Here is a 21846-nt window from a genome sequence, read left to right as displayed (position 1 = left end):
GTGGTATCTTGATTTTATTAGCACAATGCAAATAGTGAATCATCCAAGCAACCGGAGACATTTTACTTCCAAAGGCAAGATGGGAACTCCATACGTAACCTGTTTTAGATTTAAAGAAAAAAAAGTTATAAATCTGGACTCACCCCTGGCAGTGTCTTCTGTTCATGCAGTGCACTCTGGGCCTTTAGCGCAGACTCCCTTTCACAGTAAGTTAGGAAGGCACAGCCTGTGAACAAAAGGCAAAACCTCAATAAGCAGTGCTTCAGAAGGGATCTGTTTAAAATTGAGACATAGAGCAAACCACTTTCCCATCATCACCCCATTCTCAGTAAATCAATCATAAAAATCTCTCCTTACTAGGTCAGTAGTAAAGAGTCAAGAAATGAAGCTATCATCACTTCCTCTGAGCCCTGATGAAAAGTGAGCAGCAGTGTGGCTATGAGTGCTTATTGTGGTTTGAATACATGCTTAAGTGTCAGATACAGAGGGCTGTACAGGATTACAGATCTCAAAGAACCCACGTGGTGGCAAGGTGGGGTATGAGATCCCACTCCCGCTCCAGCAGCAGCACTGGGAACAAACCCCTTACTGCCATATCACGCTGAAGGTCTCATGCCCTTGTTTTGTACCAAGTACTTCAAGTAAAGGGCATACAAGGACTTGGGACTTCCTACTGCAGAGCACTACGCCTATTGTTTAGCCTGACTTGCATCCACAAGTAGTCTCCCTGTTTGCCTCACACCAGAAAGCCACCACCCTGCACTTGCTGCTGCAAGGGCTCATTGGCTTCCAACCATGCATACAAAGACAATAACAGCAAAGCCCAAACAATCAATCCAAAACTTCCATGTTGCTTTACAGATCATTAGAACTTCAGAGATGCTCCAATGGATCATGTCTTTGATTCTTCCAAAAGTTGTCTTATCAACTACAAAGGTTAAAGCTCTGTCATGATAGGGCAGAGCAAAAACCCTGCTCTGCTTTCTCTCCCCACCTCCATGCTCACCTTCTGGTAAAACTGGTCAATGTTGCAATGTCTTACACCAGTTGTGTGTGTGTCTGATGTGATCGGATTATTCCTTCTTACTGCAGTATACTGAAAACCTGCCAGTTCCTGCAGCAAAAGAAGTGCTTGTTATGCAGAGGACATTTTCTCTGAAATTACTACAGAATGTCTGCAACCTCGCCAGCTCCTTGAAATGGAGGTATCGTATCTTTCAAGGTTCGGGTAGCATGTCCATCAAACTGTGGGCATCTTCCAAAAGCAGCACAAGGTGCAGAGAGACTGCCAAAGAAACAAATGTGTCCCATGGCCTCATCTTGACCGACCCACCTTCTCCCCATGCATATAAAAAAGTATGCAACAGGTGAGTAAACAGTAGACTATGAACTTTTTTCAGCTCTGATCACCACTGTAGTCTTTTTGTCCAAACAATGTTCACTGTTTTATCCAAGCTGGTTTCTTAGACAATATTACTGAAGAAATATGCAGTTGTTCTTTTTTTCTTTACAATGTTTTTAATAGATTAGTACGCACAAGAGATTAGGGAGGTTTTTTTTTTCTACAGACATATATATATATTCTCAAAAACTGTCTTGTGGAAATCACCCTACTCCTCTCACAAGGAAGCTACAAGCTGGATGAATGTTGCAATTTGACAAGGAAAAAAAAACCCACCTTATTTTTTGTCCTATTTCTTACCCTATATTACTTTTGGAAGGTCTTGTTCTTTTCAGTTTATTCAAGCCAATCACATTTATTATGTCTCAATAATTGTGACTCAGAAGCAGAAGTTGACTATCAAGGAAGGAGACTGAACAACAGCAAAAGTTTGCATACTCTAATTGGAATTATTTGGATTTGTTCCCCTCTAACTTTAAATAGATGAGTTTTCAGTTAGTCTGCATCTACCAGAGAAGAGGAAGAAACTGTGGCAGAGAGTTTACAGCTAGTAGAAGTAATGGATTGAAAAGGATCCTTAAAAGTCACCCATAGCTTGATAATCAAATGGGAAACTATGCTTAAATTTAATTTCTGTGCTAAATCACAGGCTGAGAGCTCTCTGTTGACTAGACACAATAAGAAAGTGTCCCTTTAGTAGCAGACGTGGAGCAGCTGATACAGTCTAATTAGGCACATCATAGTGCACTGTTATAGAGATAAACTATGCAGTGTAAAGCTCCCATAATGATAGCTATATTTTTCTCCTCATTTGATGGCCATGACGACAGTTCAGGGTAACAATGTCCTGCCAGTCCCACCATATCATGACTCTAATTCAGACTGAGTAGACAGAAGACTACTCCTCTCCAAAGGAGCAAAGTTTCCTTCCAAGATCCACATAAAGTGTGTGTGGGGGCAAGTTCTCATCAGGGAGAAGCCTCTGTTAAGCCCTCTCCAGACATGTTTGTGAAAGTGGTAGAAGTACCAAACTCCCGGAAACAGTACTTAGTAGAATGCATCCAAACATCACTGATTTCCCAAACAAGGTGTTAGGACAGAAAGGACTTTGACATCGAAAAGAAGAAATCTAGTCTCTCATATGGTCAGACAGAAAAACCCCATGTTTTTCAGGGACAAAAAATGTTTTGTGGAGGTATTTCTTTTTCCCTTGCTCCTTAAAAATGTCATGTACATGAATTACACTCTATCCCACTCTTGTTGGGAAAAAAGTAATTTATTTAGGAGAAATAATACCTCATTTACGTTAAGTAAACTAATTGATTGCTTAGAGACAGTAAGAAGTTGCATTCCAGCAATGGCCAGCTGGAATAAAGTAGAGCTTAATGTTCATAATAGGCCTCAAACCTGAACTTGAAAAGGCCAGTTCATGGGGGTTTTTGTCTTCCCTTTACTTATCACAAGATTGCTCTATAAGGCACAAACCCTCCATCAGCCATCAGCTAGACTAATATTTAAAAAAAAAAATTAACATGCAGTTTGTGGTAAAACAATACATATCTATTATTCCATCCTGCAAGAATTTCCATATTTCAGCTCCTTGTGCATTAGGACAAAAGGCAATAAGATTTCTTACCCCACTCCCCACCCCCTTAGAAACATCAAAATACTTGATCTGTCCTTTGTATTGTGATGCTTAATGGAATTACAGTCTCTTTCATGTGTTACTTTTCCTAGGTTACCTCTTTCAGTGTGCATCCATATGACCCCTCCAAAGGATTATTCCTTCCTGGAGAATGTTGCTTAAAGAACAGAGCACTGAACACTCAGGTTAACACTACAGGATACAACACCCTGAACAACCGAGTCTTGAAATAATATCATATGAAGCAGCTATACTGGGTTTTACAGAGAAAAGTCAAACTGGTGAAAAAAGTTATTTTTTTCATTTTGATTTCCCAGATGGAAAACAACTTCAGAACAATCAATTTTCCCCACTGAAAGTTTTGATTGTGTACAGAACCACTTATTTCACTGGAAAAAAAGAACATTTTGATAGTAAACTCTTAAGTAGATCAACTTAACAGCTCACTTGCCATCAGCTGTTAGGGCTGGATGTGAATCTGACTTCTGGGTGAAAGGCTTCATATTCCATTACAAATCATTTGCACCATCCAGCCCTCTGGAACAGCCTGCGTTCAACAGTATAATGAATATTTCTGAACACATCTCTTAAGGAAAGATAGAGTGAAGGCTATGCATTATTTCTGTCATCTACTTGTATGTGTGGTAATGACTGAGTGAATACGGTGCTTGAGAATTATATCTGAATTTGAACAAAAAATCTAATTGACTAATTATTGATAATGAAGGACTTGCTCCTAGCTGTTCCTAATTTCAATTCCATTTCTCTCAAACATGCCAAGTTTTCCAGACATATGTCAATCAGCTAAAAGATGCTTTGTTTGGATTGTGTCTTTCCAGCTGTTCATTTGCTACCAGTGGACAACTCTTTGGGCTACCGCATAAACATCTGGAAACTCCCAGCTGGCAATTAGCTCTCAACCTATTGAACTGCAGTCTTTTGGAAACATGAGGACATATCAAGTGGTCTCCTGGGAAACAAGGTTGTTAAAGAGAAGGGTCAAACAAAAACAAGAGCTTGAGATGGGGGAAAAAAAAAAATATATATATATATATATGTATAAAAGCTCTATTTTAATTTTACCTCCAGGGAATTCAATACGTAAATAATAATTGCATGGAATACAGATGGATAATGATCACACTTATGGCAACTTCAACCCCACAGTAAGTCTCTTGAAGATCTTGCACAAACCGGGGAAGCAAAACAGTCAGGGGACGCTTTCTGAGCTGAACAGAATAATTCTGGAAACCAAGAATTATTTCACCCCACCAGTACCAGTTCATCCTGGGACAAATGAAAACACAGTCTTTGCACTTGACATCTCAGTGCTTATCAGTTCAGTGAATCGGTTGACTCTCAGCCACTTTAAACCAGATAAGTAGTTCTGACCAGATAAAAAGCACTGGTCACCTAACTCAAATTTAGCTATTTAAAATTAGTTATCTTAGGGTCTACGATCAATGACAAGACATTCATGTGACCTTGCATACAGGAGAAGTATAAACCTCTGGAGAGGCCTAGCCTCTACACTGGGTGTAAGAACTATGTACAACCATCTCAGGTGCAGGCTTTTAGCTTCAAGGTTGCATGTTCACAGCATCAGATTCCACCTGCCACCTCTAACCTCCCAGTTACCTCAAGTATATGCATTATCTGTATCTTAATTAATCCTTGTTATATATGGTGGGAGATGAAGATTATGCATACTGGAGATCTATTAATAACTGTAATTAAGGGCTTTTCACCCGTCTTGTTTTATTCTGGCAGACAGCCACAGGTATCCTGGCACAGTTTCTCCTCTTTACCCATTGTTTACATCAAAGAACAAGCACTTAGTGACTTATGACCCTTTCTTTGCATGATGTGTTTTGGTGACATCTTATGATTTTATTAGAACTACATAACCTCACACAAAGCATGCCTTTAGCTTTTCCATACGTCTAGATCCAGAGGCATTGTCTAAGAGCTAGACTATAACCATGATGATTTCCAGGTATTTGCTGTCTGTCCGAACAAGGCATTAAAGGTCCGGTCTAAATCTAATGAAAAAATACTTATACACTTCAATAGGCTTTGGGGAAGGGGCCCTTAAATCTTTCTGGGCCTATGTTTATTCTTTGGCATTATGAGGGAAAACTAAAAAGTTTGTTATGTGCTTTAAGACTCTTGGATGAAAGCCAAGAGCTAAAGCAGATTCTGAGCTCAGGGGTATAAATCCAGTCAAGGGGAGAGCTTGCATGTACCTCAGCAGAACTATGCAATTACATCAACATAAAATTAGGTTCATGATTTGACCCATAATCTATTGCCTCTCTCAGAAGAATCCTTGGCTCAGACACTGACCTGAGCTAAATTGGTGATAATCCAGAACAGTTAGGATAATCCTAGTTTTTGAGAAGGCTGGCTTAAGTGGTCTAAGCCAGTTTTTGATTCGCAAACATTTATGATTGTAGAGTATACACTCAACCAGTTATCACAGCTCAGCTGACAGGTGATAACTTCTGAAACTACAGCCCTTCTGATACCTGTAAGTGTAACTAAAATCAGAATCGTTGCCTCGGAAAAGATAAAACTATCACAAGGCTCTCAGTTTTTTGTTGGTTTTTCTTCTTTGAGTCAATTAGCTTCATGCTTTTAGTTACAATAATATTCATTTACTTTAACAGTGAGGTTTCCTAAATTGGCCTTCCTATGTTGTTTTGTGTTAGACTCCTGCATAGTGCATGAACTGGTGAACAAGATACCCTTCTGTTAACAGTTATGCAAGAAAGAACGAAGAAATCAATTCATAGTGTCTACTACTGCAGAAGCTTTTCCCTTACCACCTTTAATGTACCTAACTTCCCCAAACCCCAAGGCAGAGAAGCCAAGGGCTTTACTCCAACAGCACACTATGGAGTTCAAGAAAGCAAACTGCAATTCAAGCACAACTATCCAAGACCTTCATGTTGTATACAGAAAATGGAGGAGAGTAATAATATTGCATACCTTAGACCACATGCTAGTGGTCATGCTCCGACTTAAGAATACCTACAGTCTTGTAGAGGAGTTGCTTTGAGAGCAAAAAACTTGCATCTCTGGGAAATAGGAACTGTCAACTTATCACAGGTTTAAGAATCTCGTTTAGTGATGCTTCAGTCTCTCTGTGCCCTAACTACCTTTAAAACATTTGGACCAAGGCGTGCAAGTTATCTGTGGCGGACCAGAGATCTGTCCCCCATCTTCCAAGCTCTAGGTTTGTGTTTAAGAGAGCTCTTCCTCTGAAAATAAAACAGTTCCTTGCTTCAAGATTCAGGGAACTGTTACACAAAGAAAGATTGTAACGCTTAAGAAAACTCTTGCCTTAAAAATCAACATCTCAGATTACGTCTCCCAGCTAGGATTTCAAAGTGAAAAAGAATTTTTTTTTTTTTTTTTTTTTTTGGCTTTAACTATCCTAGCTCTACATGTCTGCTTTTGAAACAATTCTCATTTGCTCTGTCTACAGTGGACTGCCCAAGGTTTAATCACTTGAGGGTTTCAGAGACTGAGCTCTGAGCTGAATTTTCTTGAGGGGGACACAATCAATAAAGACTTTTGGAACTGGAAATGTTTTATCCAATTTCTTCATCTGTTTCTCTCTCAGTGATTAACTACCTTCTGACAAAAGTTAACATCTTTGCTGGTAAAGAACACTCACTTGGCTAGAACTTTCTTTTTCTCCATCTCCCCTGCTGCACAACTACTGAACACTAACTGTTTAGAGAAAAAGATAGGAATAAAAATCTTCTCAGATATCAGCTTCCCTGTCAATTATATTGCAAGGCAGATTAACATCCGAAATGCCCTGCTGTGTGGAATGCTAATTTTCTTTTTCCTCTTATGTTATTTTCCATTAACTATTATGATGCTGTCATTTTCCTGCTATAGATAACTGGATAGGGGTCTGTATGTAAAAACATACATAAGGCACACTCATATAAACCCATGAGCCAGTACTAAAGAACAAATTAAGAGTCCAAATCTGGAAATGCAGAAGTTAACCATATTTACAGAATATTAGCTCATTTAAAATGCATTTACAATATTTCAGAATGAGACATGGATATGCACAATCCAAATCAGAGTCCTTCCTCAGACTAAGCAGTGCTTAATTACATTTAGCAGTGTCCAGGCAGACAGCAGAGAGACTTGAGTAACTTGGTGCATGCAAGCATTTCAACAAAACACAGACAATAGTTTCATCTTGATTTTTGATAACAAGTAGTTTTTAAATGAAAACAACAGTTTTAAAAAGCCAAAATTTCTTATAGGAAGTTTTAATGAAACATTTCACCAAGAAGTGTTTCTTAGCCCCATGATACAAGTTCTGATCAAAGCCTACAGCAAGAGAAACTTATTCCAGGACAGTCAGTAGTTCAGACTCTAATCTGAATCAGGCAAGCAGGGTCTCAAGCCCAGGGCTTCTACACATCAGAGGAGAGTGTCATTGCATTGTCACTGGCAGACCCCTGAGGGTCCATCTCTATTTCTTCTTAAGTAACTCCACAGCTACCTTGCCTCCATTCTACTGCAGAACTGGAAAACTTTTGATCTCTCAAACTTTTTTTCCCCAGGATAAGGGAACAGTTTCTGGCCTCGATTCACACAAGGATAAGTTTCTCCTGGGGTCTTGAAAGTTCCTTGCAAGTTGCTTTGAACCATCCTTTGCTGACTGGTACACTCAAGATAAGGTACAGAATGAACCATTCATTTGACATAGCATATAACAAGTCCTGTTTTCCCATAACTGCCAACATTTTAGCTTTAAATTTCATCCCGAAACTTCTGAGATACTTTTGATTATCTGAGCCCAAGTCAACCCAAGATTCACTGCTCAAGTTTCTGCAAGTCTAGCCAACCAGAACATTTTACTTCCCAGAAGAGGTGTCTAATTTCCATACACACAGCAAACCATCAATGAAAAGACTCCCCATTAGAGAAATAAGAATGTAGATTACTGGTTAAGGTAGTTGTCTATCAAAGAGATTGCTGGTGTGCCTAAGAGGGCCTACAAATATTTGATGCTTTGAATTACATTAGAAAACATTTTTAAACAGACCAGGCTCACCTCAGCTTCTTGTTTGTTGCCCAATAACTGTGGACTCCATGTTGTAAGGAGATGCATGCCCTTAGGCCCTACCCATCAAACAATTAGGGCATGCTTTTGATTTTAAAGTATAAAAAGGCTGATTTTAAAGTGAAACTCATGATCAAGTGGTTTTCTGGACAAGCAAGAGTGTTCCCAGTATTTCAGAACTCAGTCACTGATGAGAAAGTCATGGCCAAACTCTAGGGATCACTCAAGTGAGGATGAGAATAAGTAGGTTCCAGCTTTTACTCAGTAAGGAAACATCAAGTTTAAGTTAAAAACCTGATCACCTCTAAGCTTGGGTCACTTCAACCTACCTATTACTTCATAGAAAAATCCGACATATTTGTGTTATCCATTTTGTATTGCAACCTCAGAAAAAAATTAATAATAAAAAAAATTATCATGAAATCTTCAAGATTTCTTGTTTCCAGTGTGGTGATAAACAAAGGAAGTATAGAAGGTGTTTTCTTTGCCTTGTGATTCACTGGTGAAAGTCAGGATTATAGCTAGAAACAATCCTGCTGTTGAAACACTACTGCTTGCATTCAGACAGTTATGGGTTAAACCTCCTTAGAGTATGTGCATTAATTAGACTCTGTACCTGCTGTTCTGGGTCCTGCATTTGAGTTCTTTCTATTGTTAGCAGCATATGAATAACTCAGTGGATTTTCTAAAACACTTAGCTGTTTCAGAAACTTTCCCCCCTCTTCTTCATTTTATTTTGATTTTTGGATCCACTTCTTTTGGGAAGACTTCTTCAAGAATTCTCAACTAGTCTCCCGAGGTTGTGCTACTGTTAAACAACATTCACTTTGAATGCCTTGAATCTTAGCAAAATAAACCTAAAGCAAAACCATCTCTAAATGAATTAGGCTGTTCTGCCACATACAACTTTTTCCAAGCCTTGCTTTCCTGCATCCACACAGGGTTGATCTGTGTTTTGGTATTTTTACTGCTCATTGTCTTTCACCAGGGTGAGGAACAGGCATTTCTTGGAAAATAACATCAATTCAGTGTGCAGGAAATGTGTTTGTACTTGAAAACATAAGAAAAGTTGGTATTTTCACCCTTAAAAAAATGCCAGGGCCATGCAGTTAACACCTTATTTATAGTACCATCAAATGATTAGTTATTTATGCTTTTGTCTCAGGAACATGCAAGTAGCTTGTTCTAAATACAAACTTGTATGTGCTCCAAAACAGCCTCATATTCTTTCTTCTCAGAGACAGGGCACGTGCCAATATAGACTTCTGACATTTCCAGCTCAAGTCTGAAAGCAAAAGGCACTGAAACAACTTCAGGAAAAAGCTATTATTAGACAACTTCTAGCCAATTCAGAAGCAGACTATTGTAATTATCTCTCCAGAGTTATTGTTCTTACCAAGTTTGCCAGCCCACGTTTTTCCAATTCAAGAAGTTCAGATTCAGAATGGAACCTTTAAGACACCTCTCAAAATCAACCTCAATACATTTCTGTTACTTATGATCAAGTTTTTCTCCTCACCTCATATGCAAGAACTGTAAACGGGACAACACTAGAACCTCTTTGTTAAGTTCCACAGGGTTTTGTTAAGTTTAAATTCAGGTAAGTGTATCTGAAGCCACCTTAGGATTTTTATATTACAAATCAAATCCAAACCCACAAAGAATGTATTTCCTGCTTCCAGCTGACATAGAAATGAAAATCTTTAAGCAGCAGCTGCTCCTGCAAGATGATCATCCTGAGACTGGAAGTCTCCAGAAACTTGTAAGAGTCACAATATGAGCCAGAGAAAACTCTACAATACCAGCTGGCTTCATGAGATTTCTGGAGACAAATTTCAGCTGTCAGAACAATTAACATCCAGGCTCCCATAACCAGATGCTGTTTTCCATATGTTTTGACTTTGAATAGTTTTTCCTATCCTCTAAGTGATGTTAGGAACAAACAAGTATTGTCTCTTATCTCCTATTTCTTTCTCCTTACCATTCTTTCTCAGTTTGCCTTGTTCATTAACTATAGGCAGTGGAATAGCATGAAGTAGGATCAAGTTCTTCTGCAAGCAGCCAGAGATGAAGTGACATTCTTAATCAACAGCCCTCTATCTACTTAGGGCTGAGAACCACAAGACACATAGTCTATATGTGTGCATGAGAGAGAAAGCAAGGTGAAATGAGGTGCTCTGGGATTACGGCAGGAGAAAGATGGCAAAGGCTTCTCAAAGGTCCTATCTGTTACAGCACAAAGGAAGAGAGGTAGGTCCCAAGAACAAGGGCCTCCACTGCTTCTCTGGCAAAAAGCTCTAAGTTGAGCTATCGTTGCATTGTACAAGCTTGCTTTAAGACCCTGGCTCAAGTATAAATTATTTAGGAACAAGACAAGGCATTCAAAGGCTGGAATAAGATTTAACCACCTGTCCAAGGCCACACAAATAGTTTGTAGTAAAGGTCAGCCTTGAACCAAAACCTCCTAAGACTCTACCCAGAGCTATGAACACCTATCAGTCTGCTTTTCTTAAATATGGACAAATTCCTGCATAGACTTACAAATACATTATGTCCAAGTAGATTCTCTCAAAAAAGTAAACTGGAAACACTATTGTCCCTTGCATCCAGGTACATTTTCCCATCCACTATTGTGGGACTGAGTTCCTGGGTAAGAACTTAAAAACAAACAGTGTGTGCATTTAAGTCTAAAATTTCCAATTTTTACAAAAGGTATAAGGATGCAATCTTTGAAGTGAAAAAGAAACAGTGAAATTAATTACAACAAGATCTGTATAATTTACAAAGCTTCAGTGCACTGGGTTTAAAAGGGCTCTTGTCAGTGTGAAGTGAAGGAAGTACAATTTCCTGATGAATAGAGAACACAAGGTAAAGGGTGTAGTAATCGCTACCGGAGAGATATTTTGATCACTTTTTTTTTGTTGATCAACTTAAAAATTAGTGAACAATGATATATAGTAGATTGTTTCAGTTAAACACTTGATACAGCTTCTAGCAGAAATTTTTGCTTTGAGAATTGAATTCATATTAGATTGGATGAACAGTGTAGCCCCCAAAGCACTGAGGACTGGCAGGAGGAATGTGCATGATAAATGTCAGTTGCATCAAGATGGAAGAGCTATCTAGCAAAGTAGAAAATCTGATCTTAAATTTAAACAACGCAGCAACGAAGATTTCTCACATGAAGAGGAATGGAGAATAAATCGCAACAGATCCTAGAGTGTGCTGAGCCTCTTAATAATGTGCCCAGCCACCTGAATCCCTGCTGGGGAGGATTAGCCACGCCTAGCACCTTGCATGATTCTGCGGCAATAGCCGCAGAGGCACATGTCCGAATGTTCAACAGGACATAAGAAGCTGAAAGGCAGGAATGTCAAAAAACACTTTCAGATGATAGTGGACAATATCACATACAACAGCATGTACGTCACTTCCAGATCAAAGACACCACCTTCCTTTGGTGTCAATAGAAAATCTACATCTAAAATGATCCTGCCAGCTATGATCACCTGGAATTGTTCAGAAACGCATGGAAGGAAAAAAAGGAAAAGAAAAGATGGAATTCAGAGATGAGTAATAGAAATTCTTAATAGGCTGGGAGGACTGACTTATGAGGGAAGATGAAGAGAACTAAATATGTATAACTTGAGTAAATGATGACTCAGGGGGATAGATAATAACCAGCTACAAGCCTTGAAGGTGTAAACACAAAGTATGGAGAAAGGTTGTTCAGGGTGATATCAGAGAATAATAACCAGGAGTAACAACACAAAATTCAACAACAGAATATTTAGACTGAGTATCAGGAATGCTTCCTAACTGTTGGGAATATCGGTGTTTGCTCCGCCCCCCCAGACCCCAAGGTGGCTTTTGCATCTAACTGATCTGTTAGTCAAGAATATATTTAATTTCATTTTTATTTGTTTTCATGCATGAGCATAGTGCATGACCTAAGGTTTTCCAGATCCTACAAGTTCAGGGACAATAGTGGAATAATCCCTTAAAACATGGTTGAGGGGTATCTATGTATGTGTGTGTTGGGGGCAGGGGTGTAGAAAAGGCAGGGAGGGAAAAGGCAGAAAGAAGAGTTAAATCAACATGGGGTGTGCCTCTCAGTGCAAACCTTAACTCAGCAATTTTCTAACATCTTTCATGTCACTGTTCCATATGACAGTTCTGTAAGCTTTTTGTCTCCCTATTCCACTGAGGCATAAGGAGAGAGAAATGCTTGCAACTCTAGAACAGAAGCACGACCACAGATTCTTATGCGATTTAGGACAATTGCAAGTTATAAGATGGAAGTTTATGACCCTACAGAAGGTAAAAGTAAACATTACTAACTGTCTCTCCCAGCCATTAGAGCAAATCAGTCCTTCATGGAACTTCTATTACTCAAGTCACTTGAAACCATAAACAAAAGTTAATATTGATCCAAGAGCAAATGCATTCAGAGGGCCTCCATTTCCCCCCTTCTCCCGATTTCTAACTTTACGTTTCTGTCTAACAGTTTAACACATTGTCTAACCCAGGAGAAAGCCCATTCTTTTAAGAAACCAGTTTCAATAACCTTTCCTGGTGAAAACAAATCAGAATGTCAACTGACCGGGATGGAAAGTTGTATTAAAATGCAATCCATCCATGGTCAGCTGGGCAATTGCCTACAATTTTTAACCGGTTGGACAGAGCTGAGCAGACAGCCACCCACCAAGTTTTTCTGGGTGGTGTATTTTTTTTGTTTTATAAAGATCAATTTCAGGGAAAAAAATAAGAGTCAATTATAAAAAAGCAATTATAATTCTACGAGTTTTTTTTTAAGTTTTAATATGGCATCTTGCTTGATATTTATTTCTCCACTGATTTAATATAGATGAGAGAAGTTCTAAACCAAGAATGAACACAAAAGCATGTCTGTACCAACACAATAGCAGCAAACAGCTTCCCATGGGAAAGTATTCAGACTGTAGAACAGTCTCCTCAAAAGACACTAGTGGAAGCCATTTTGCCCAAGACATTAAAAGATGGATGAAAGAGACTTTCTAGGATACCTCCTGAATACAGTGGCCTACCAAAACTTTCCCTGTGGTTGATGCGGTTTCACTTTATTATTTTTTCCCATCAGGAAAGCTAAAAATAGTAAGCCAGCTGCTGAGCATCTCTGGGAGGCTGAAACTCACTGGAGAATCCCTGCTGATGTCAGAAAGTAGGAGAGTAGAGTTTAATGAGTTTAAAACAACCCAAACAACAACCAGTGTTGTCTTCAAGGATCTAGAAGGATGACGGTACCATGTCAGACAAAGTCCATCTCGTACAATATCTTCCTTCCAACAGTGGTGAGAAGCAGATGCCCCAAGAAGAGTATAAGGAGAGGATGTGCATAATGCCTCCTCTGGTATTCTTCTCAGTCTCCAGCCTTGTGGCTCAGGGACTTCTGGGCCAAATGCAATCTCTATGTATGCAGTAATCACTTGATGAAACTGAATCTCTCATTTTCCACAGCCATTTATTACATTTTAACATTTCAGTTGCTGTTTTTCCTGTAAACAGATTTAAGGGGGTTGGTTTGTTTTGTGGTTTTTTTTTTTAGATTTATAGTGAATAAGTTTTCCAGGAAAAGTAGTAGACTTCTGCCTAGCAAGCTGCAGTCTTAAAAACATGCACCATAAGAGCTTGCTTCCGGGACCACCTATAATCTGATCTCACTGAGCAGTCCAAAAGGTGAATTAAGAGGTTACAGCTTTAGAAGTGTGACACACAGGGCTCCCAGCATCTTACCAACCCATTTACAGACAGCCAGGGAACCTTTCAAGACCCAAATAGATCAGCTGGCAGAAGCTTTGAATTGAAGCATTTGTTAAATATTTTGGTTCCAGTAAGTCAACATTGCTCAATATGGAACTAATTTATCACAGGATTTCTTCTCTAGTTCTACCTCTGCTGATAAACAAATTTCTCATGATGATACCTTCTGCATGATAATAAGAAAATACCCACAGGAATATGTAATAATATTCCCCCAACCCCAAGAAAAAAAAAATTCTATATACCCCCCCTCAAGGCTATAAAATCTCTGCATGGTCCTTACATTTTTAAGAGTGAAAATAGAAGATTTTCTGACTTTTTTTTTTTTTTTTTTAATGCAAATCAGAAGTCAGGAAACATTAGAATTTAAATTGCCCCTATAGCAAAACTACATTAATATAGTAAGCTTTATAGGAGTTGTCAGTTATATGATTACACACTATTTTTCCATTCTCTGTACTCTAACTTCTGTCACTGGACTGTCTTTGTTCTGTACTTGTACAGACCCTAGCAGATCAGCATCTTCATCAAAATAAATGCATGCAGCCACTTTCTCCAGTATAACTGAAGTAATTCACCACCTGAATTGAAACACGTGATATGATCATCATATGATTAATTGCAACAGATTAGGTTTATCAGTATACGTAGAATGTTATGCTATAGTTAAGAAGGCAGGTTTCCTTACCTTGGGAAGAGACAAAAGAGTGAAAAGCAGAAATCTCGTCCCAGCTATTACTAAATGACCCCGATACCAGATGTCTCTGAAAGGCCCATCTCTTCCTCTGAACCCCTGATATGCATACAACCCTTCTTCACACCACTCAGACCCCACTCATGCAGTACTTTTTTTTTTCTCCTCTCTCTTCAAAGAGATTTCAGAGATGCATTACCAACAATGCATCCTGTAAGCATTTCATACCCAAAGATGATGAGGACATGTTTTGCAGATGCTTGCTTCAGTTTAAGTGCCTTACCAAATTTAACAGTTAATTTGACAAAATTTAGCGTCTATAGCTTATGCAACATCAATATATTGCTTTGATATCCCTATATTATGATGTAACATGGCAGTGTGATAACACGACATTTGACGATTCATGCTCAGATCTGTCCACCTGAAAAGCATTCTGCAGTGACAACCCACTGACGCACTCAACTGGGGGCTGATCTTTGTAGATAATGACTGTGTTATTCTACCTCTTGTCTCTGCCCTCTATGGAATACAACCAGGTACCCGCAAACGTCTCTCATCTGCTCTGTATTACCATGTCTAAGACTTTCACAGTTCTTGAGCGAATGCCCTGCAGCCATACCACCTCCCCTTTGGCTATGGTTCCCACAGAACTCACGAAACTCTCTGTCCCCAGAAGAACTCCACTTGTAAAGGCTTTACTCACAGCTCACATCCCACACCAGGAAGGACTACATGCCATTGGTCTTTCCCCTCACACATGGTTTTGCACTGTATGTTACTTTGTGAATGAGAGGGCAAGCCAGAGCAACTTGCAGCTACTCTTTCTTCTGGTTTTGATCAGCATTCAAGATCCATGTAGGTCTTTGCAAGGTCAGAGACTGCCTGGAAAGGTAACAAGTCAGTGGTCATCCAGTGAGCACAACATGACAGGACATGTTATGACACCTTGAAATGCACATCCAGGGGTGTCGTTATTCCAAACTAGTAATTTAAGATCTCATAACGTTCCTTCCTCCAAGTGCAAAAAGGAGAGGAGAGTGGCTTCCTCTCAGTGTGTTGCTCTAATGCTGCCTCCGGCAGTTAAAACAAAGCCCTTGCCAAGAGGAATATTCAAGATCAGGGAGAAGAGTACCATTGCCATTAACAAGGCAGTTGTGGGGCCTCAGCACGAACAGGGGGTACCATTCCCCACACCTGTGTTCCAAGAGGTGGAATACAAAACCTCAAGCCAGAGAGATGATATTACAAAATTAATGGTTTATGCAAGAACTAAGAGCTTGCTCTGTCTGCCTAGCAAAATGGAAAAAAACTCAGCATAGACAGGATTGCTAGCTACATTCCCACAGTAAATATCAAGGAGAAAAGAAGAAGCATTTAAAATAAAGGACAATGTTGCACAAGGACAAATAAGTATAAATTGACCATGAATAAATTTGATTTGGGAATTAGAAAAAGGTGTCCAACCATCAGAGGAGTGATGCTCTGGAACTGCTTTCCAACAAGGATAGTGGAAACCAAATGACCTAATTAGTTTAAAGATGAGGCTCGATAAACTTATGAAAGGGATTATGTGGTGCGGTTGTCTGCAATAGTAGGGAACAGATCCTGATGATCCAGGATTTCCCCCCAGCCCTGTGTTCCAGGCCGCATCCTATCAATCTAAATTCTCAGCTGCAGTTCAGTGATTTAACAGGCATCACAGAGACTACCCTATTCTAAAACAGGACAAGCTTCTGCTTTCCAAAAAGCATAGTTTTCAACTTACATTGAAAGGGAACATTCCTACTAGGCTGGAAATGCAAAAAAAAAGGTGGTGGTGGGGAAAGCCCATAGAAAGCTTTATAGAAAGTGCAAAATGAGAAACTTAGAAATTTGTCATTGAAATTAAGGTGGGAGAAGAAGGGAAAAAATATTTCTATTGGAAACTTGGGCAAAGCACTCCATTATTTTGAGAAATAATCATATAAGCAGAAAACCATTTTGATATTTAATAAAAATCAGTCCATATATTTGTAATTTTTGTTGCAAGAGATAGTATATCTATGTAAGCACATTAGTCATGCAAACCATATTTTCTCTTCAACTCTACAAATTGAGAGCAGCACTCTTGCATAGCAGTGGTAGGTGAATCACTACTGTCAATTTACATCAATTACTATGAAATGGAGCTTGGGAGGTCAGCTCATCCAATCAGCTACCAAATCGCACGGCATATGTAAACCATTTAACATTTTTTGTCCAATCCATTCCTAGAAACCTTCAGAAACAATAATAAAACACAAATCTATATTTTGGAATCATAACGCAATTTACATTGCCTCAGTCTGAATCCTATTGAGCATTAAGGTGGCAGGTGGAGGAGATTTAGAATATAACCATTCCTCCTTTTTCAGTAAAAAACTGTGTGTGTATGTATGTATTCTGTACTTCTGCAAAGTTAAAGCCGTCCTGGGATTACCCCAACAGTAGTCCTGATATTAGCCATTATCTTTTCCTTAAGATAACCAATAATGTTTCCAGGAAAGATCAGTCTTGCTATGCAAAGCAGTCTCACACTGCAAGGGAAATTATTTCCTGATAAGAATATAGAACAAGTACCTCTGGACTCTTGAGAGATCTTAAGGGTGTCTTAGATTCACCAAATAATTCATTGGGGGGGGGGGTGTTCCTCACCGCTCCAACACTGTTTCCTGAATCGGAATCGTTGAATCCAGAAGCAGATCACTGCAATCGTGGCTATTAAAGCCATAGGGACAGACCTCCCCATTTCTACCATTACCAGAAGGAAACCAAGCTGTACAGACATGGTCCAGGGTGTCAGTTCTCTTCTCAGCCTTCACCTAACATAACTGTCCTCTATACAGAAACACAACAGCTGATGAGTACAGTGTATTAAACTTCCTAAACCATAGGGTTTTCTAGCTGTGTTGCAAGAGTCTTTTGCGATTTTGATTCCTCTTCTGAACCAGTGTTACAGAAAAGGGAGAAATTGCTATCCCCATGTCACAGATGTTGAAAGAATGTTTAAAAAAAAGCAGAAAAAACTCTGACTACCTTTTCCATCTATGCATATAGAGTACTTAGTAGGTCAGGACTGTTTATCCTAGATACCAAGTTAAAACCAGTATTTTGCCTCTTTCAGCTTTTCCCAACTTGTCCATAGTGCATTTTACCTTCTCTCAACTTAGTCCATAAAGAGATTTGGGATCTTTTCTGGAATGGAAGATGTTCTACAGCTACAAGCTGTTATAGCAACCAGCCTGCCTACTGCTCTCCTGGGCACCTGCATTATGCAGAGTTTGGTGTTCTCACTCTTCACTTCAGGATTTGGTGTGACACTTCTGAAACAGAGCAGACTGGAGACAGGATATTTAAGAGAGATAAAAATCCTTAAGAGTAGCTTCAAAAAACTTAACTTTTCCAAAGTTGTTTGAGACCAAAAGAAATACAGATGCGTTGGAAAGAAGCACAGACAGTAGGAAGGATGTAAAGTAGCCAGAACTATCTAGTGGCAGACACTAAATGTCTTCTCACCTTGTCTCCCCTGTTTTGTTTTTACACATTAAGAAAAAGGAACGGGTTCCTCCATAAAACCTGTTCTCCAGCTCACTTTCAGGATGCATGGCCAGCCCTCATTCAGCAGATCAACCAAGTCTCTCTGATTTTGACCTGTGGAACAGGGCTGATATTTCCAAATACCTAAATGGTTCTTGAATATTTAAACCCCTTCATGAAGGGCAAACAGCTCCTTCCTTCCCTCCCACTGCAATGTCAAAGTCTTTTCCTAGCTCCCTCTTACTTCTGCCACACAATACTCCTGAGATTTGCTTTAAAGATGAGCCTGTTCTGGAATCACACACACACACACACATTCTTGCAGGAACAGAATAATGTATATTCTGAAGCACACTTACAAAGATGCTTAAATGTATGTGTAATGGCTCATCATTCTGTATCTTTAAGAGATGAACAATGAATGTCAGAATCTTCTTTAAATTCTCCTAACTCACTTAGGAATCACTTTCTCAAATCACTCTGGAAACTTCACCCGATGTTTTATTCCTTTACTTATGCCCTTTTAAAAGCTGCCAAGTTGCATCTTTAAAGCTTGGGCTTTATTCCACCAATTTTGTGAACACAAGCCATTTGTGACTCAATTCCCTTAGGCATGCAAGAGTCAAAGAATAAAAACATACGCTAACCCAGACAATTTCAGGGAGGTTATTTGGGAATGGGAAAGAGGGGGAAGAAGGTGCAAGGCCAAAACTATTACATTATTCCTGAAAGAAAAGTCCCAAATTTGAAGTTTATAGGGAGCTTTGCTCTGCATCAGAAGACTGTGATGAATCTTTTTGTCCAAGGCAGGAAGCAGTGGGACCAAAAAACTCTAAACAAAGCTTCATTTTAGTGTGAATTGTTTTTTCTGTCTGTGTTAGTAACCTACTGCTGCATCTGTAAGTCCACAATGGTGCGACAAAGAATGATTCCCATTTTCACCTCTGAGGTTGATTTGTGCTGAAATCTTAGTGTTAAGTTTAGAGCAGCTGAAGGACCATTCCAAGAAAGCTCTGGAAAAGGAATAAGTGGAGTTCAACCCATCCCCAATCTTATGATTTTATGCCAATGACACAAAACATCAAGTACAGACTTCCAAAATTCTTAAATCACTGCACAGTGGCATTCTATGTAGTTCAATACTGTTTCTGTGAACGGAGTTCATGCACTTAAGTTTAGGCATTTCAAACTAACGCCCACTGAAATCAGTGAAGATACAAGGATCCTCTGTCACTGAAACTGTGGTTTTGCCTTTATGAGGTTTGGGTCAGCAAAAAGGTTGACGGCCAATTCCTTCCCTGCTCACTCTCTATTCTTCCATGTTCTTGCTTGGGGCTTTGACTCCTGATGTCCACTGACAGAGATTTGCTTTAGGACAGGTTGCTTACAGATCCCATCTGCTTTGCAGCAGCAGATGTCAGGCTCTTTCAGGAAGGATTTGGCAGCATCTTCTTCACTGTTTGGTGTTGATCAACCGGCATGGCTGCAGGAAACATTAAATAACAGAAAGAGACAGGCCAGACACAGCAGACCGGTCCCTCCATGACACAGGTAAATACACACTTTGAGCACAAAGCCTTTATTCCCTCTCTTTTCCCTCTGTCCCTTATATCAAGCACACCATGGGCTTGCATATGCCTTGTATTGATGGCCAGCAGGTTGGGACTGAAGTGCAGGCTTAGATCCAGCTTCCTTACACAGTGCAGAGGTACCCTGAGGCATTTGAGAAAAAGCTACAGTATGACAAATCCTCTTGCTTCCAGCACAAAATATAGACAAAGCAACAGCGGATCTGGATGGGGAGCAGTTGGCCTTGTTACAAAGTGTGGGGAGTGAGAACAAAACTAGGCTCTGGGCCTGCCTAAAGTTTGGCTCTAGTCCTCTGTGGCTTTATTCCTGTTGCAGCTACAAATGTGTGAGTCTACAATTTAGTAATAATATACTTCTTGACTGACCTTTCCTGGCAAGTTAATGACAGGAGAGAGTAATAAGGACATGCTTTTTAATCTAACGTCAGTCAATAATAGTATACAACTAATAGACTTAGACATCATACATTCAATAATTGTTTTTACTTAAAGCCCTTACAGTTTGCCCACTGAGACACAGCATGTCAGCAGCAGTTGCTGCCTATTGATAGGCACTAGCAAGACATTTATTCATACCTTTCTGGCTAGTTTACCTTCTCCCGGAGCATCCATCACACAAGTATCTAAGCACTGAGATATACATTCATTTATATACACACATATTTTGGCTCAGCTGCCACAGAAGCTGGGATCATTATACATTTCTCAATAGAAAACTAGCTCCCCTACAAGTACACCCATTTATTTCACTTCATTGCAAGAGGAGCTTATTTATACCTTCTAATACCTAGAAATCCCAACCAGAATCAGTATTTTCTTCACGTTAAGAGGCGTATGCATACCTGGGACCACATTCAGATAGGCGGAACACAAAGCTTTCTCCTATATTTATGTGTGTCTCAATCGCTTTTTGGAGGACTAAATAAAATACTGAAGAGGGAGACAGTGAATAAGAAGCACGTGGCACTCCAGAATGATTGAATCAAGCAGGATATGACCTCAGATCATGGCCAAAGAGTGGAGGGATCACTGCACCAGGTCCTGTAATGCTGCGAGAGAAACAGGATGCCTCACCCAAAGTCACCCATCAGGGAACAGCACCCGGATTTTCTGTCACCCAGCACTGATCCACAGTACCCCTCAGTTATTATTGCCACGCAAGCATCAATCTTTTTGGAGAACAAAGAACAGATTACCAGGGGTTCAGTTAGAACTGAGATATCTAGAATGACAACAATTAACTTTCTGTTTTTTTCATATGACCATTATTATTCTTCTTCCTTTCGTTAGGGTGCGGGAGAGGCACATTAATAGTTAGTTATTTAGATAGTAGCTGCCCCAGGGTTAAATTGCTAAAAACACCCTTCTTGCTTGTTATCCTTATTTTGTTGGAAGGATTACGTTCATCTCATTTTACATGGGAAAGACGAATGACCCAGTCCACTGGCAAGGTCTAAATTGCAGCCCTTTGCATGCTGAAGTCTTCCACCACTTACTCTTGTCACAAACAGCACCCTGCAATCCATTTAGTTTCATTTACAGCAGATTAATTTCTCTCTGACCTTTGGCTCTGCTGTCAAACAGGCCTGAGACAGACAAGGGCTTAGGAACAGCAAGTGCATTTGATGATGTCAATCACTGGACCTCAGGGATATTCTTAACTTCTCATATGCCAGAAGACCACAAACGAAATCTGTCTCCTTCTGCTCCTGGATGCCAGTGTCTACACCAACTGTGTTGTTGCTAAGCAAGCCCTACACAGCCCCCACAACTGCCCATAAATGAAGATGGAAGGCAAATATTTTACTTATTTTAAACTTATTTTCAAATCTCACTCCATTCCTCTCTGACAATTAGATTTCTTTTCTTTAGGTTAAGTTTTAAAGGCAAATTCCTTAACGTAAGGGTCATACTGCTCAGATTGCTACTCCAGCAATTTTATTGCCTTATTGCCATTTGCATACCATTACCCAGTGGGCCTTGCAGCATCATTACCTTGCTTTCAAGACTCCATCTCCATGAAAAAGAGCAAGCTATAGTCACTCTGCATAAGGAAAA

General features: G+C 39.6%; 1 protein-coding gene across 1 annotated transcript in view; it reads right to left on the bottom strand.

Annotated features, from left to right (window-relative positions):
* Nucleotides 1–21846, bottom strand: part of CELF4 (CUGBP, Elav-like family member 4) — a 695746-nt gene that overhangs the window by 604049 nt on the left and 69851 nt on the right. Inside the window, exon 3 of the mRNA XM_009331557.1 lies at nt 144–226. Coding sequence (XP_009329832.1) covers nt 144–226 — 83 coding nt within the window. The remainder of the gene's footprint in view (nt 1–143; nt 227–21846) is intronic.

The sequence above is a fragment of the Pygoscelis adeliae genome, unplaced genomic scaffold (genome assembly GCF_000699105.1).
Source record: "Pygoscelis adeliae isolate BGI_AS28 unplaced genomic scaffold, ASM69910v1 Scaffold68, whole genome shotgun sequence".
Taxonomy (NCBI): domain Eukaryota; kingdom Metazoa; phylum Chordata; class Aves; order Sphenisciformes; family Spheniscidae; genus Pygoscelis; species Pygoscelis adeliae.
This window is presented reverse-complemented; position numbering and strand designations above follow the sequence as displayed.